Source organism: Heterocephalus glaber, unplaced genomic scaffold (genome assembly GCF_053883595.1).
Source record: "Heterocephalus glaber isolate CG9 unplaced genomic scaffold, H.glaber_assembly_v1.0 deba00001733, whole genome shotgun sequence".
Lineage (NCBI taxonomy): Eukaryota > Metazoa > Chordata > Mammalia > Rodentia > Bathyergidae > Heterocephalus > Heterocephalus glaber.
The window spans coordinates 8,289,703-8,308,961 of NW_028258444.1; the positions used below are offsets into that span (position 1 = coordinate 8,289,703).

Here is a 19,259-nt window from a genome sequence, read left to right on the forward strand (position 1 = left end):
TATGTATTTTGCGTTTAACATGACTACCAACACGACAGTGCTCATGCTCAAATTTTCAGCTAATGCTTTCATTTTCCTATACTCCAGATAACTTCTACCATTATTGGTCTTACTTTAAAGAAAAGACAATAATTTTTAAAACCTCATCTGCCTAACTACTACATATGCTCTAAAAATTAGACACATGGCCAGAATGGTAGCAGTGCTCTTTAACAAAGAAAAAGGGGCAGAAAAGACATGAGATTGTGCTATACTTGATGTAACTTTTATGTTTGCTCTAATATTGTACTTCCAGCCTTGGAGCTCTGTAAGGCTCCACAGAACCAATCCCCTGTTCCAACAGAAACAGATGTCTGTTTAACCTGTAATGGTAACATACGGAAACATTATTGGACCAGATGAATATAAGTAGTGTCTTTTCTTCAAACTTCATTTTCTCCTATCCATAATAAACATTCCAAATTCTCAAATGTATAACTTTGTGTTTACACATTTCTAAATTGTTATAATGTATGATAGCTAAAGATTTTAAAAGAATATTATACTTTATACTCATTCTTAGAACTATTTTGAATTATGTAGCACAATGATAATAATAGTTATTTTTACCAAGGTGCTTAAACATAAATATTCAATTAGAATATATGAATGCAGAAGGCTTGATGGAGAACTCTGTATTCCATCTAAATACTATATTTTCTATGAGAAGAGGTAATCTAACATCTAAGGCAATCTAGGTATTCTTTGAAATAGTTTGCTATCTCTTGAGCCTAACATTAGCAGTTTTTGAGTTTTCATTACGACTAGTCAGATATGAAAATGAAAATAAGTGATATTGTTCCAGAGACTATTAAAATCATAGTAGTGTCCAGGAATTTAGCTCAGTGGTGCTGCCGCCTGCTTTGCAAGTGCAAGGTCCCAAGTTTGATCCCCAGTATCAAAAAAAAAGAAAAAAGAAAAAAAAATCATAGCAGTAACAAAACTTTTTGGGATAATCCAATTTTAATTTCCTTAGTAGCTTCTCTCAATGAACTATATCCTTGAAAAGAGCCTAAAGAATCAACAAAATTCAAGACCAAAAGTATATTTTTTTCTTGTGATATAGAAAAAATACTTACCTTTGTGGAATATAGAACATATGCTGTGGAGGTGGTTTATAAAGGACTCCTTCATACACAGGCCACAGTCCACTTAAAATTCTGAAGAGAGAGCTTTTTCCGCAACCATTGGGACCAGTTATCAAAAGATGCATTCCTTCTTGTACCTAACATCAAAAATAAAATTACAAACTGCAATATTTAAAAATAATTTCATTTGGGAGCATGTAAAAGAGATTCATTAAAAAAATTCAATCACATGATCACCTTGGATAAACAAGAAATCAAAGAAAAATATACAGTATGAGGATCAAGCAGATCAAGTTTGGCTTCAACAATTCTCCAAGGCTAAAAGCATCATAAAATAATTTAATTGCAAAGAAAATGGATCTTTTTGGACTAAGCACTGGCTTCACAACATTTTGATTGAAGTATTATTATCTGATATACTCATATATAGAGAAATACAACAATATAAGAAGACAAATCATAAAATTTAAATTATTTATATTATATGACTACATTTACAGTGACTTAAACAACAACTAAAAGTCAATGAAAAAAAAACAGTCAATGATGCTATGTGCTATAACGCACAGTTATTTGAAGAGCCAGCTGAGTGGCTTTATTTTGTACTTCAGCAATCTGAAATGCTACTGAAATCACACAAACCTATAATCAATGAGAGAAGATGACTCTAATTCTGCTTTATTCACAGATGTTGAAGATATGTTTAGAAAGCTGACAGAGGCAAGGAAGAACTGCAGTTTAGTCTTGTGCCTAGGGATGAATTAAAACATATTATTGGCCATCCATATGCACATGTTCCACTTGTAAGGATTCAAACATCTGTGAATTAAAAATATTTAAGGCAAAATTGCATCTGTATTGAACACATACAGATTTCTTTCTGTACATTATTTCAATTAAAGGACTTGAGCATTAGCAGATTTTGGTATCTGCAGATGATTCTGCAACTATCCCTCGAAGATACCGAGGGACAACTGCATAAATGCAGAATATATATCTTATCAATATACATAAATATTCCATGTATGTAGTATTCATCAATAAAACAGAAGCTCTTTATCTGTTTACTGGAGACTTCCTTTTATCTTCTATTTATTTATGATTTAAACAGTTAAATTTCATGAGTTTCCATTCCATTCAATGGGAAAGAAATTATCTTACCACAGTATATAAAGGGAAGAACAAAGAAGAGGAACAGCAATAAAATTTTCACTTATATCTCCTAAGAAATAATGTTTTCTAATAAGTGATATAAAAATAAATACATTTTGCAAGCACAAGAGACAGAAATCCACAGGATATCTATAGATGTAACTTTGTATTGACTGGATACAAATATCCAAGTATCAATGATGTAGAACACATGATAATGAAAACTCAAAGATGAAAGAGTGTTACATTGCTAGTATCCAAAAAAATTCTTGGACAAACCTGGAAAGAATTAACTTTAGATTTTCATGTACTTTTTCACTAGAGGAGATTAAAGAAGTTTAAATTTGTAGAAGCATAAATACTTTCAAATGATTTTTTAAAGGTATCTGTGAAAGTGAGAAGCACATTCACAAAACTGTTTTAATAGGGTCATTCTGTATTATGAATTCACAGAAATTTAACACTTTTTGAGTGGCAATTAAAGACTTTTATATTAATATTTTCTCAGCATAAGTTCTCTAATGTCAATAAACAATGAGTTTCAGACAAAGAATTCCCACATTTACTGAATTTTCTTCTGCAAATTATATTTCTCATTTTGAAGGTCAACAAGAGGATGAAAATCTTTTCTTCTAGAAACCTACTTATTTTTCAATCAATGCAAAAGAAACAAAATTTTCTATCATGTTGTAGGGACCCAACAGCTAAAATATAACTTCCTATCTAAGTCAGAAATAATTACCGAGAAGTGTACTATAATGATGTATATTTTGTAAGACTTCAAATTTAATAAGATTTTTCCCACTAGATTAAGTATTTTTAGTTCATTTTATATAAAAGAAACAGAGCTCTGGACTTTTTCACACACAGAGTGTGATGCATGATCCTTTCTGGTTCATAGATGGAATGACCAGGTAGTTCAGTCCCTTGTGTGACATGTGATTCACTAAACTTTGACATGGCTTCAACACATTACCTGCCTGATATGGGGTGGGAGGAGAACAAAAGAAAGAAAAAGAAAAGAAAAGAGAAGAAAACAAAGAGACAGGAAAAAAAGAGTATGCTTTTAATCCTTTTGGGAAGATACCCAGCAGGGTGGATAGCTGGGTCAAATGGGACCTCTAATCCTAAAAGAATCATACTATAGCGATAAATGATATATTTGCACCCATGTTTATAGTGGCACAGTTTGTAATAGCTAAAACTTGGAAACAGCCCAATTGCCCATCAACTGGAGACTGGATAAAGAAGATGTGTTTTTTTTTTAATATATAAAATGTTGTACTACTCAGCCATAAAGAATGAGGAAATAGAGACATTTATAGCTAAATAGATGCACACTGAGGCCATACTCTTAAGTGAAATAAATAGGACACACATGTGTAAATAGCGAATAGTTTCTCTGGTGTGAGAAACTGAAAGTGTAAATAAGGATCAAAATGTATAACAGATAATGTGAAATTGGAAGAAAAGGTTCAAAGGGGAAGGGGAAGTGGGAGGGGAAGGGGAAAGGAAAGAGGGGAAAGGAATAAATATGAGATAAGGAAAAAATGGAAACAAAGTCTTTGTAAATAGGGAGGGGTGGAGGGGTTGAAGGGAGGGCAGGGGAATGGGGAAAAAAATAAGAACCAAGATATATCATGTAAAGGTCCCAATGATGAATGTCATTATATTGTATACCTAAAATGTATTAATAAACTTTAAAAAAAAGTATGCTGATTTCACTCTTTTTAAATGAGGCAACAAGAATAGATACTACAATACCTAATTAGACCAAAAGAAAAAAACTACACAAAAGTCATAAATAACAAATTGCTAAGCTATTAACAGATAAGTAAATAGTGATGTATGGCACAGGTACCTAATTTTCTCTAGTGCATCTCACCCTCTCTTTTCAACTTCTGCAACCCATCTCATTTGCAAATACATCTTTAAGAATTAAACCCAGATTATGGTCCATTCTAAAATCATCAGTACTTTAGTAAAATCATTAGTTTCAAATTCAATTATCAAGTTCAATCTTTGGACCTGTTTGAACTAAGCTGAACTGCCTTCATTACAGTCACACAAAATATGTTTCCATTATGCAATGCTTCAGGTTTTTCTTGAATATTTTACATCTAGTTTTTGTAATCAGGATGTGGGATATTACATAACAAATTATTCTTAACAAGTTTAAAAACTGAAGTTGAATCCATGAATCTTATGATTATTCTAGTAGTAAATGTGATTACTTAAGTAGAAATTAAAGTTAGAAACAGTATAGTAGCAGAATTAAACTTGCTAATTAATCTTGACCATTACCCTCATATTTTAATAAGTATATTAAAGTATAATCTTATATTTTTTAGTAATTTATATAAAGAAAAATTCAGATTTGTTTCCATATGCTAGTTTCTGAGCAAACTTTTTATTGTTCCCCAAAGTTACCTTGCATAGGCTCAGTGCACTGTCATTTTCATTTTCAACCTGACAATAAAGCAGTAGAAGTCAAATTTCTCTTTTTTCTCTGCTTTCTGGGGGAAGTAACTGCTTCTGTAATTGAGCCACTGTGCATACCTTTCTTGACTTCCCCTCCTTCCATATGCTCCTCCAAGTATTTAACTTAAGGTACATGAATTCTGAAGTTGTTTTGTATTAATGTGATGGCAATAATCAGAAGATTCTTGAATATCATCTTACTTTGAAGTTTAGCCTGGAAGCCACCACTTCTCCTGCTGGTGTAATTATGGGAACATTTTCACAAATAATTCCATGATCCACATCAATAACTTTTCCTATAATTAAGAAAAACTTTCAGTTACAAAAGTTATCCCAAGTTATTGTTAATTAAATAAAGTTAAATGCATCATAGTGAGTAACTCAATTATAAGGGTAATTCATAGTAGTAAACCAAAAGAAAACTATGAAAATCTATATATGAAACAATGCTTAATGTAAACTTGTATATTTTGACACCTGTTTAGAAAATCTTTCCAAGAAACACGATTTTATCATAATCTAATGTCAGTATCATTGTGATTGCACAGCTAAACTTAATTTTCTATACTCCAGCCATACTTTTTACAACTACTCTGCTTCCTTAAATTAAACTTTCCTGCAGAAAAAAATACAATGCTGTGGGAAAAAAAAGCCTTAAGAAGTGGAAAAATACATTTTAAAACATGGTGATAAAACAATCTTTTTAAAAAAATTCTTTTATTGGTACCGTTTAGGCATACAATACGTTTATATTGATCATTGGGTGATTGTGCCTGTACATGATGTATCTTGGTTCTTATTTGTTCCCCATTACTTGTGCACCCTTCACCCCCTCCACCCTTCCCTAGTTACATAGATTTCATTTCCATTTTTTTTTCTTTTCTCATAATTTTTCCTTTCCCTTCTTCCCTTTCCCCTTCTGATAAAACAATCTTAAAACATAGGTTAATAAAAAAACAATATGACATTGGCTCTAATTCTGTTAGTTGAATTTTAAAAGCAAATAATTCATTCTGCCATGTGCACTATTTGCAAATATGGCTCTAGAATTTTTTTTCTAAATAAACATAACATTGCTTTTTTAGGGTAATGTTAGTTGTTAGTCATCACCCCTCATATTGCAAAACTAATTTTAGGGATAGCTGTTTAAATAATGTTGGTTATCTAAATGTGGCTTCCTTGTAACTATTAAAACCTATTTTGTTAAAAAAAATTGGTTCTATTGATAAAAATAATACTTAAATACAGGACTCTATTGATAAAATAACACTTAATCAGTTGAGTTTCATACCTTTGATTGCCAATGTGTCACCGAGAGGTAATTCTATGTTAGCCCCAATCTTGCTATGGTTTTCAGGCTCTTCAATGGCAGCTGTTCTCTTATAAATGCCTCTTTTTACTTCATCAAAGACCCAAAACATGTTATACACTCGAGCAGTATAGCCTGCTAATTCAGTGATCTAAAATCAATACACAAAAAGAAAATAAAGTTAATACATCCAAGACAGACTTTAAATAAATGTGTAATAGTGTAAGCTTCTCAATTTAATGTTAAAGATTTTATTATACATGAGAAATGACATAGTACATAAAGTAAATGACAGTAAGAAGCTTACTGACAGAGTAATATAGCAAGCTGTCAATGTAAGTTTGATTGGATTGTAAACACAAAAAATTATTCATCCTGGTTATGAGTCAAAATGAAATGTGAACATTTCAGAATATTTTCATTTTTAAGGATCTTTTAGTCAAATTTCTGATTTGGCCCCTGTTCATGTGACAAATTCCATTTCCAGAAAGCTAGAAATTTTGCAAAAAATTCAATGAAATGACAATCCTTTACCTTTGGTGTCTTTTCTTTATAAAATTGAAGATTTTAAATTAAAGAAAAGTACTTTTTCTTTTCTTATGAAATGAATATTTCTGAGCCAAATTGATTGTAAAAATTCCTGTAGGGCCAGAGAAATATCTGTGCTAGAGGATAGCGTTTTGAAATTGAGTTCAGTTAAAAGTTTCAAATCCTCTTGGTACAAATCCAGCTTCATTTCAAGCCAAATATGATTCATATGGCTAAGGAAAAATGTTAAATATGTGGGCTTTTTTCCTAGGTAAGATTATAAAATAAAATGAGATAAATCTCTGCCTTAGCCCATAATGTGCCTTGCTCCTATTCTGCCAGCAGTCCGATTTGAGTTAATATCTTGTGGTTTTTCTATCAAGCAAACACCTTGTTATCAGGGTACTGTGAAAAGTGACTCATCTCTTATCTAGATCACTTTTCTCAGTGAAAGAAAACCATAAAAACTGAGAAAATGATACCAAAAAACAAAGCATGTCACTAAATTATGTGTAACACACCAGTTATACAAAGACATAAAGATAGAAAAGGAAAACCCACAATCTGTATGGTAGGTAAAGTAGCAAGAAGGTGTAATGTTCGATTGGTGAGATTTCATCAATGAAGGCTGGATAAAGTTTGCTAGATATAGAAGTAATATTTTTAACTAACTTACTGAATGCTAAATAAGTATTCTACATGCATTAACTTGCAACAACCCTACACAGTTAGTACTGTCCTTATCCCCATTTTACAGATAAAGAAACAAAGACACAGACAGATTAATGAACTTGACTAAGGCCACATAATTTGTAAATGCTGAAATAAGAATGTAAATTTAGGCACTTTAAGTTGAGTTCACAGATGAGGAATTAGCTTTTTTTTTTTTTTTACAATTTAAAAACAAATATACAACAGACAAGAAAAAGAGAAATAATAGAGTTTAGCAGCAACACAGGAGGTGTTGTTCATCTTAATTATACTCAGCAGCTTTTGGTAGAGAAAAGATATGTTCCCAAAATACAAAGTTTATCTGGTAATATACACTGTGCTTGATTTTCATATGATGTATTTTATTTTAATCAAACTGAAAAGAAATGTAAGTACCTCTTTGTATGAAGACATGATCCTTTCAATAGCATCCGCTCCAGAGGCCAATAAATTTCGAGCAGTGGTAAAGGCTTCTGTCCGTTCACTAACCATAGCTTGTTTCTGGCCATCCTCTAGATCTAAAAGAAAATGCCATAACTATTGAGTTTTCCCAACAAACTAAATGTCTTATTTTACATTAACTATGGCTAAAATAACCATTAATATTTCATTAGTAACAACAATTTCCTAGAAATATAATGAATTATTTAAAATACCATACTCGTAAATAGGGAGGGATGGAGGGGTTGAAGGGAGGGCAGGAGCAGGAGGAAAAATAAGAAATAAGAGAGATTATGTAAAGGTGCAAATTTCCAATGATGAATGTCATTATATTCTATACCTAAATTGTACCACTAAAATAAAAATTTAAAAAATAATAAATAAAAATACCATACTTGTATCAGATTTTATTTGAAGTTTCCTTTTGCTTTATTATTTTTTAGAAGTTAGGGCAATTGAATCTATAGGAATCAGGACTATTTTCATTTGGCCTTCAACCTTTTCCACATCCAACTCTGCCATTATTACAGCGGGACAATAAAGTATTACAGATCTGGTCAGTAAACAATACTGACTTAAATACTTAAATAAACATTCATGGAGCAGTTGCTTTAATAAAAATACAAAGTAGTTGTCCCTCATAATTCAGACTTTCTCAAATATCCTTTGCCATATGGTTTAGCTGTATTCCAAACATGCCATACTGTGTTAATCTTCTGATATTTGCATATGGGATTTCTTCTTACTTTAATGTACTTCCTTTTTTTTTGCCTAGCTCCTTCTCCTCCTCAAGCATTAACTTTTTAGTACAGATTTTCTGAAAATGCTTGTCTGACAAAGTGGGAAAAGACACTTGAGATTGTGTGTGTGTATCTGAAAGAAATATATATATGTATATATATATATATTCAACAATACAACAAAAAGCAACAGAATAAATGAAGTGGAATTGTCATACAACAAGATACTATATAGCAATGAGAATAAATGAACTAGAGCTATTCTCAATAATACTGATAAATTTCATAAACATAATGCTAAGTGACAGAAGCCAGTCACAAAAAGCACATACTTTTAACATACTTTATATAAAGTTCAAAACCCAGCAAATATAATCAGTGGTGAAAGGGTTGGTATGCTTACTGTTGCTTTGGCCATGGGGAGTGGGAAGAGTAGGACACAAAGGGTTGGTAATAGAAAGTGGAACTCTATAAGGTATTTGGTATGGTAAGATTCCATTACTTTCTGAGTGGTGACTACATATATATATATATATATATACACACACACACACACACACATACTTACATATATATACACACACACAGTATATATATATATATATATATTTGTGGAAATGTATGGAACGGTACACTAGGTAAGGTAAAGTTCTGTTTTTTCGGGTGGTGATATTATTTATATACTCACTTTGTGAAAATTTATTGAATAGTACAGTAATGACTGTGTGCTTGTTGGGATGTGTGTTATACTTTTAAAAATCATAGTCACTTAATGTTTTTGACTAACTACAGCTAAAATGTATGTGTGATATGTATTAAGAATTACTGATATGTTTACTTGTTCACCAGAAGTGTAAATAAATCCAAACTGTCCAATAATATAAAATGACATTTCAATAATTTGGGATTGGAATAGAAAATATAATATAGCAGGTGCAATGGCTATAATCTTATTGAAGGAACATTTTAGAAATGAAAACATTATCCCTCACACTAGGGTGCAGACAGAGTTCAGTTTCACTCCTAGGAGCGGTAGCTCTTAGTTGCAACTTCTGCTGCGTCACCTCCAACTGCACATCACAGATGGACACTTGGCAAGGACAGCAGCACAGATGCAGTCTTTCCTCATCTGACAGGTATCTGTAGCAGGGTCTGGCAAAAGGAACCTATGAGTAGCTTTACCTGACCTTGTCCAGACTGCATTTGGTATAAAGAGAGGAAAGTTGCCTACTAATGTTACAAAAGTTGAACTTATAGCTCTCAGATATCTATTTTCTTCACACAATATGTCTTTCTCTTCATATAAAGAAAGGAGTAATGTCCTTTAAAATAATATAATAAAACTATAACTATTGTTTTGTCTCTTTTTTCTATCATTGTATCTTATAATTAATTAGTTTTAAACTTACCCAGGTCTCTTACAGAATAAGTTTCAATAGAGAGGATATGGAAGCAACAGGGTGTAGAAGCAAAAAGCAGTGCCCAGAAGTTACATAATATCCCATCCTTCACACTTCCAGAACCTGTGTGCACTTAGGTAAAATTGGGGCTCTAAACTAAATCTGTAAGCTCCTCTTCTAATGTGAAAATGGCACGTTCTCCATGCAATTTTGTGAACTTAAACATTAATATAATCTTATCCTTACCACAAAATTTTAGTAGAATTTGTAAGTGGATGGCCCAGAAAACATACTGCAGAGCTATTTTTCTTTTCACCCTCCAGCGAAAAACTTGCATGTTGTTTCTCTTACCCATAGTATCACCTATGACTTCAAATCCTCCACTTCTTTAAAGAACATTAACAATCATACAAGCAAACATCCATTAATCATTTTCTACAAGTCAGTCACTGTTCTGAGTTTAGCATATGTGATCTCTTGTAAAACCCCTGCTAATTTTCTCTATTTGGGAAATGAGGAAATTGAAGCACAAAAATGTTAAGATGGCAGGATATAAAATCAACAAACAAAAATCAATAGTGTTCCTGTACACCAGTAATTAACCTGAGAAAGAAATCAGGAAAATAATTATGCTCACAAGCGTACAAGGACAAAAAAGCAAAAACATCCAGAAAAACATTTGAATTAACCTCACCTAGGAGATTAAAGACCTCCAGAATGAAAATTACAGAATATGGAAGAAAGAACTTAAATATGGCATTAGAAGATAGAAAGACTTTCCTTGTTCATGGATTAGAAGAACTAATATTGTGAAAATGATCATATTAGCAAAAGCAATCAACAGATTCAGTGCAATCCCTATTAAAACCAATAATATTCTTCACATAACTAGAAAAATATTCTAAAAATCAATGGAATCAGAGGAGTCTCAAAATAGCAAAAGCAACTGTGACCAAAAAGAGCAGAGTGTGAGGCATCACAATATGGATTTCAGATTATACTTCAAAGCCATAGTAACAAAAACATCATAATATTGGCACATAAACAGGCATGTAGACCAATGGAATAGAGCAGAAGACACAAAACAAACCCAGGAATCTACACTCCCGCCATCTGATTTTTCACAAAGGGCCCAAAACATAGGCTATATAAAAGACACCCTCCTTAACAGATGGTGCTGGGAAAGATAGAGGGCCACACACAGAAGACTGAAACTAGATCCCTACCTCTCGCTCTGCACTAAAATCAAATTAAAGTGGACCACATCCTAAATATATGATCAGAAAGTTTGAACATGCTGGGAGAAAACATAGGGGAAATACTTGAAGCCCTAAGCACAGACAAAGACTTCCCAAATAGGACTCCAATAACACAGCAAACAATAAAAAGTCAACAAATAGGATTATATCAAATTAAAAAGCTTCTGAACAGGAAAGAAAACAATAAACAGAGTGAAGAGACAATCTACAGAATAGGAGAAAATCTTTGTTAGCTACTCTTCTGACCAAGGATTTCTACCTATAATATATAAAGAACTATAAAAAAACCAAACAGATGGCCTATATCCAAACAATGGGGAACTGAACTGAATAGAAAAAATGGGCAATTGAACTGAATAGACATTCCTCAAAAGAAGAGATACAAATGGCCAATGAGTATATGAAATAATGCTTGACATCTTTAGCCATTAGGGAAATGCAAATCAAAACTGCTTTGAGATTTCATCTCATCTCGGTCAGAATGGCTAACATCGAGAATTCAATAAACAAGTAATTCTGGTGAGATGCAGAACCCTCCTAAAGGAACCCTCCTAAATTGTTGGTTGAGATGTAAAGTAGTGCAAGGACTCTGAAAATCAGTATGGAGACTCCTCAAAAAAGCTAAAAGTAGACATATCATTTGATAAAGCTGTACCACTCCAGGGTACATCCCCTACAGAATTAAAGACCATAGCAATTCCTATATTTATTATGGCATAATTCACAATAGCTAAGTTGTGGAAATAGCCTAGATGCCTTTTACCAGACGAGTGGCTTAAGAAAATATGGTATATACACACAATGCAATATTAACCAGTCATAAAGAAGAATGAAATCACATCATGTACAGAGAAAAGGATGGAACTGGAGACTGTAATGATAAGGGAAGTAAACCAGAATTATAAAGTCAAATATTATATATATATTTTATACAAGAAACCTGAACACACACAAATGAGCAAACACATAAATAAAAAATAAAGGAGACATAACAGTAAACTAGAAAATAGACTTTGGAGATGGGGAAGTGGATTAAAAGGAGGAAGGAGGAAAAGGAGAGGGGAGTAATGGCATTGAAAATTACAAAGCTATGTCACATGCATGCATCAATTTACCCATTGCTATTCTGTTTAACATCACTATTCTGTTTTACCAACAAGCATCAATTAAAAAAACAGAAAACTTAAATGGTTTGCCTCATGTCATAGCCTGGCAAGCAAAATAGCCACCATTTGAACCCCAGATAGTCTAATTCCAGAGCCAACAGGGTAAGAAAATAATAATTAACAACTGCTTCCACCTACATTTTTACAACTTGTCAAGGACTGTTTCAAAGCACATTAAGTAAATCACAGATAATTTTATAATACATATTAATGATATATATTATTATTATTCCTATTAATAATATGCCAAAAGAAACTTCTAAAGTTTATGTAATTTTTCCAAGGGTGAATGACCATTAAATAGCAAACCAAAAGTTTTCTTTTTCCCCTTTTCTATTGTCTTTTTCCTCCTCATCCTATTTTTTTCCGTTTCTCTTTGGTACTCTCTCATTCATTTATTTTCTACTTCCTTTTGTCTTAAAATATAAGTATTATGAACTTATTCTTTTCTAACATATGAGAAATCTAAGGGATTAAGTGTAAATTAAAATTGAAGACTAGATTAGAAAATATGGTACGTAATTCCAAGACACAAAGCCTCAAAGATATATCATTTTCTTTAAAAATTTGTCTTACCTAAGTGAAATAATGGTTTCACATGTTACTCATTTTAGGTCAAGTATATTTAGTAAATATATCCATAAATTTACAAATAAAAACATGTAATAACCTTAGATATTAGAGAATATTTTGAAGCACTCTCAAAAATGTTGTCATGATTTCATTTTTTCTTGTATAAAACTTTTACATTGCTCTTCTCTGTATAAAATTTTTTTGAAAAAGCCTTAAGATAAACTTTGTTTTGTTTGCAGCAATTTAAGTATTACTAAAATTTTAATCTAATATAATGTTCTTTTAATTTTTTTTCAGGATTTATTTTTAAGTATCTTATTACATCTTGTTAAGTAAGCTTTATAGATTCTTCCCATACACTGTTTACTTTGTACTAGTCTCTGTGGGACTAATCTGTCACCATTAACAGCTACATTTTCTTTGTTCTGTTTTGAATACTCCAGGGTTTTCTAACACAACCAAACACTGCTAACAGAACCATACCATTAAGGGATTGTCTCTAATTTACATTATACATAAACTTTTTAATGATTCTCTCCCTCTCTCTCTTTTTTTTTTTTTTTTGCAGTACTGGGGATTGAACTCAGGGCTTTCCCACTGAGCTACAGAACCAGACCTTATTTAATGTTCTATTTTGAGACAGGGTCTTGCTGATGTGCTACATTTCCCAGGCTGGCTTCAAACTTGCCTCCTGCCTCAGCTTCCTAGAGTGCTGGGATTACAGTTGTGTGCCACTACATCTGGCCCAGTGATTATTATTTTAATGGATAATTTTTAATGAATATTTTGTCAAATTTCTTAGTAAAACTAATCTTAAAACCATAGGTTTTTAAGTCTTTTTTCTCTAATACTCTTTTGAAAATGTTATTTATTTCACTACAAAGGGATTATGTCTAAAATACTATACTAACAATACTTTTTCAATATAAACTTTTTATGGTACTTTTTGGATAAATTTTGGAAACATACAGATACAATTCAATTTTCCCAGTGGCCTAAATATGCTTCTATTAAACAGTTTAGTTACATAGTATATTCGGTGTGTGTATAGCACTTACCATGAAGAAGAACTGACAACTCATAATTTACTAAAATAAACATTTTTAGATTAAGAATGACTCAAATTTAGCAATGCTAAAGCATTGAATCACTGTTTCAAAATATTGAAGAACACTATATTTTAACTTGTTTTTATTAGTTCACCCTAAACAAAATAAATATTAATCATTAGTTGTACACCATAATAACTATAAAAATAGTGTGAATTCTGTTACATTATTCTTGTCTTTTGTTTTTTAAGTAATAATTGTCACCATATAGCAAGTATAACATGCTTTGTACTCTATAAACATCATTCTACTAAATCCAAACAATAATCCCATGTGGTAGCCTTCCTGATTCTCATTTTATAGGTAAGAAAACTGAAGATTGGAGAGATTCATTAATATGACTAAGAGAATCTAAGCAGGAAGAGCAGGAGCCAAGATTTGAACAGAGCTCTTTCTTGCTGTGAAGCTTGAGCTTTTGTCTGGCTCCTTCAACACTAGGCCAAATTTTGTTCAAGTGGCTTTTAAAGAGGGAAGAGGAGGTTTTATTTTGGGCCAAGAGTAGAAAATACTGCTACTTCAATTAGTCATCCTTTGGTACCCACAGGGGAAGGGGGAATCTCTGGAGATTCTAAATCTACAGATGCTCAAGTGTCTTATATAAAATGGGGTTGTAGCAGCACACAACTTACATCTTCTTTTATACTTTAAATTATCTCTAGGTATTAATACCTAATATAAATGCTATGTAAGTGGTTATTCTATTATGTTCTTCAGGGAATAATGACAAGAAAGAAGTACATGTTTGTTAAAGACATATTTTTTCCCCCAATTTTTTTTTTTTTTTTGGAACCGGGGATCGAACTTGGGTTCTTGTGCTTGCGCAGCAGGTGGCAAAACCACTGAGCTAAATCCCCGGCCCATTTCCCAAATATTTTTGATCTGTGGTAAGTTGAATTCTTTGATGTGAACCAATCCAATCATAATCAGGGCCAATTCAGTTATAGAATATTATAGACTAAATGCAAGAGACATGAAGAATGAAACATGTTTTTCTTGGTTATACTTTATACTTTTTCTGAAGGTACTGTTTTGATGATACACGTAAGCTAGGGAACCATTCTGTATTAGGCAGTATAGTTAAAACTGCTCAAAGCAGATTCCCAGAAACACTATCAGAGATTTCTAAAATATTTCAGAATTGGAAAGATCCTCTGAATCACTTGTCTCCCTTCTTTCATATTTCTGGTCTCCTTACTGAACACTGAAAAGCCTGTCATTTTTTCTGACCACTAAAAACTGAGAATACTGGTCATATATACAGCTTCACCCACACAAAACTATCAATGACACCTTCTGGAGAAACAATGTTAGCCATGTATTTAATACAAAGCATAAATGTCATTACCACCATCTGCAAAGCCAGTTGCAGTGATAATAGGTATAGCCACCATAATTAATCCACAGCCGCTCCAAACATACTTCATCAAGAACTGTTCTATCATGATGTACCACAAGCGTTTGGATAAAATAAGGTTCATCTGATCCGCTAAAGCTTTGTAACTTTTCTGGAGTTGCTTCATTTCTATCTACAGGAGGAAATAGATTAGAATTAACCCAGCATGAATTATGAAAATATCACATGTGCTTCAAGACTTTATATAATTATATGGATGTACTGTATTACTTTGTTTACTTAATATAGCATTATTTACAAGTCTAAACAACCGATAAAGGTAAATTAATATTATAGTCATGATAAGTCTTGGTTACACTTGCTTTATTTGAAAAAACTAAGCATAAAATATATACAAATGGGCTGGGGATATAGCTCAGTGGTACAACTTGCTTAGCCTGCACATATATGATTTATAGATAAGATTTCAAAATTATAAGATGTTAACATTAAATGATATTCTATAAGATATGTATAAACAATGGTAGATCCATATTATTCTTGATCACACCAAAAATATCTAAAAATAAACATTCCATAGTTTACTGTGCTGTATTCAATTATTCAAGAACAATGACAAATCAAAATAACTAATACAACGTATTGAGACCAATTTTCAAGTGGAAGTGGACATTCTAAATTTGTTCAGTTGGTTCTGGTATTATAAAACTGATAATTGCTAATGCTTTATGAATTAAATAATTCTGCTTGATCATTAAAATACCATCTTCAATTTTAGAATATCTTAATATTTCATCTGCCAAGTCATTTCACATGCATTACCTTCAACATTTACTTTTATGCACTACAAGATTATGTAATTGGGTTAATTTTAATATAACTTAAAATAGTATTCTGGAACTCCCTGTCTTCATTTATTTACTTATTTCAGTTTTTTCTTTGAAGCTAAACAAAATTTATTTCATCTCTTTTTATTTGTGTCAAAATATTCATGCTGAAAATGAATTAAGAGTAATGGAAATGTTACTTTGTGAGACATTCTCCTATACTTCTTAAAACAGGCCATTATTGATCAGACATGCAAGATTGTCAAAATTGTCTTCTATACAAAAGCATGGAGTTTTCCTAATAACAACAACAACAAATATCCTCCTAAATTTTCTATCTCAATGGAAAGGTATTTATTCTTAGTTTCCAAATATATATTTCCTTCACATGTTCTAGGACCATCTACCAAGTTAGGATTTAAAGTTTAAGAAAATACTTTCAGATGATTTTGATTATATTTGAGTAACTGAGTCTATGTAGATTGTTTGTTAGAGTGTTGAAATTTTATTCTGATGAAAGCTTAGTAAAGTTTGCACTTATAACTCTTCAACAACTTGTGATTTAAAAGGACAATGAAGTACATATTTTAATACAAGTTTCAATATCAGAAGAATGCAAAATGCTAAGCAAGTGGGGCCATTAACAATACAACAGATGGTATCTAGCACTATAGTCACTAAACAGTCTTATGTTTCACTCATCACCTTAATTTCTGTCTTACCTTCTGTCCTCTGTAAAAGGCAATTTCTTCCACATTGGCTATAATTCTGGAGTGTATGTATCGCAAATAGCCTTTTCTATGAGCTTCTTCCGCCACCAATTTACCAAATTTGGGAGAGCAGGCTTTCAACACTTTAGCAGTAGCATATATCACAAGCCCTGCTAACAGGGTAGGCCCAGCTGGGCTTGCACCTCTGGATGTAGCAGTCTGGATGAGTGTATAGGAGGTCAGAATTACATCTAAAATAGGTTTGGTCAGATTGGAATATAAATGAGCCACAGACTGGGAGAACATCATAATGTCCTCAGTAAGTGACTGGTCAGGGTTTGCCAGCCTCCCATCCATGTTGATCACCTTATAATAAGTCTGATTTGTGAAATAGGTTTCATAAGCGTAGTCTACGAGGCGAGTTCTGAAGGCCAAAGCCAACTTGCACTCCAGGTACCTTATTGCACTGTTGACAAAGGTAGCAGGAATAGCAATCATAAGCCACTTTACTATTTTGAAGATGAACGTCCGAGGCCTCTTTTCCACAATGCTTTTCACAATTTTCCCATCCAGACCTGCCACGTAGATAGACAGAAAGGTCCTTGAGATTAGAGCCACCGAGTGGAGGCACAGCCACCCTGTTTCAGTGGTCACAAGTTTTGGAAAGAGAATTTTCCGAAGTTCTAGCAGCTGTTTGAAAAAATCTGCATTCACTCCAGGAGAAGGTTTTTTACAAACGGTCTCGGTGCAATGCAGTATTCCTCTGTTCTCTGCAGCCCGGCAAGCTTCTTTTTTCTTTCCTTGCCCAGATTGCTTCAAGCGCTTGCCAAGGATGGGATAGAGGGTTTTCAGGGCATATGCCGCAGCCACCAGACAGGCAGCCCTCTTAGCAGCACCGGATCTGGTCCATTTCACTCGATCAGAGGCTGCATTTAGCATATGTATCATTTTCCCAGTTACCCAAACCACCTTCAAGAAAAACTCGTTTTAAAAGATCGTGCTCCACAGAAACCCTTGGCAAATGTTTCAGAAAGGGCTAAGGCATCCCAAAGCGCTCAGCGTTTCCCCTCTACTGTTTCATTACTTTGTTGTGCTGTAACAGATGCAGCAGGGCTCAGACTTCACTGCAAGTACAGAGGATGATTTCCTTAGAAGCTCTAGCTGAGCCAGGCTCCTCCCTCGCCGGCCCTTCATTGGCTGTGAGGGCAGTGGGACTTCGGAATCCTTGCTGCTTCCCTTTGAACCTTGAAAATGAGGAGAGAGCAAAAACGAATGACATCCCTAGACAGGAGTTCAGAGAGGCAGATGTCTATTTCGGGAGAGGTCGAATCAGGCCAGCTGCTGGGGAACAAAACCTGCCCTCGCTACTGAGCATGCTCAGCGTCACTTAGAAACCTGCACAAGTTTCAGAATATACAACCCTTTTGCAAGAGCTTTAATGAGACTAGGGAGAAGGAACCGGGGAGATAAACGAGGAGGGATAAGAGGAGCCATGTAAAGTGAATATGAAAAGGGGTCAGAGAAGAAAGGTGGCAAGTGGAAGGGGCACTGGGGAAAACAAAGCATCAAACCCTAAATACTTGGATCTTTTTTCCTTTCCTTCCCATTCCTTTCCTTTCCTTTCTTGTTTTATGATTTCCCTTATGGTCTCAGAACATACAAGGTAAATTGTAATTGAGGGTGTTCCTTGTATGTAAATAAATAGGCGCGAAGTTGGTCCTCGGACAGAAAATAATTCTTTACTACACCTGTAGTCCTTCTCCCTTCTCCTTCTGTAGCCGTACATGTACTTGGCCTTATAACAAAAACCTCCCAGCTCTGTAACTTATTTTTAGTAACAGAGCACTGATCCATTTACCAGGTGACTAGTAAATAAACGAGAGCACTGTTTCACTCCTACTTCTCCCTTGTGTTTTTACATGGTGTTATATAGCCTTAAAATCAAAATGTAACCATTTGGGTGTATAAGAAGAGTTGGAAAATTAAGGAAAAAAAAGCTTTTTGAGGTCCTTACTCCTTGTCTTTTATAAAAGTTTTATTGGAACACAGTCACATTTATTTTCTTCTTGTCTATGGCTTCTTTCACGCCCTAGTAGCAGAGCTGAGCAGCTGCAACAGAGACTAAAATATTTACTGTTAGCCCTTTAGAGAAGTTGTAAACCTCTGTATTAGAATATAAACCTGTCTCAATGTTAAATGATCCAATTACTCAGTTTATTGTGAGTAAAGAACTATCTTCACTTTTATAAGTACAAATACTCTTAAACTTTTAAAACCCCTTCTTTGCTCTACAATATTAATTACAAGGATCACTGCATGTCTCTTTGTTTACACTCAATTTAGCACATTTACTAATATATGAATGACCAATT

General features: G+C 33.2%; 1 protein-coding gene and 1 non-coding gene across 3 annotated transcripts in view; one reads left to right on the plus strand and one right to left on the minus strand.

The window, feature by feature from the left end:
- Abcd2 (ATP binding cassette subfamily D member 2) overlaps positions 1-18,066 on the minus strand; it is a 56,576-nt gene extending 38,510 nt beyond the window's left edge. Inside the window, exons 1-6 of one of the 2 annotated variants that reach the window (XM_004855005.4) lie at positions 16,900-18,066; positions 15,342-15,522; positions 7,705-7,826; positions 6,052-6,220; positions 4,962-5,056; positions 1,119-1,264 (exon numbers count right to left, since the gene is read on the minus strand). In XM_004855005.4, coding sequence (XP_004855062.1) covers positions 1,119-1,264; positions 4,962-5,056; positions 6,052-6,220; positions 7,705-7,826; positions 15,342-15,522; positions 16,900-17,835 — 1,649 coding nt within the window. In that variant the 5' untranslated portion in view covers positions 17,836-18,066. The remainder of the gene's footprint in view (positions 1-1,118; positions 1,265-4,961; positions 5,057-6,051; positions 6,221-7,704; positions 7,827-15,341; positions 15,523-16,899) is intronic. The other variant, XM_087200237.1, reaches the window with a different exon arrangement.
- On the plus strand, positions 3,163-3,265 carry LOC147821480 (small nucleolar RNA U13). The gene has a single exon (XR_015446994.1). It is a non-coding gene; the product is annotated as a small nucleolar RNA U13 (small nucleolar RNA).
- Positions 18,067-19,259: the final 1,193 nt, after the last annotated feature.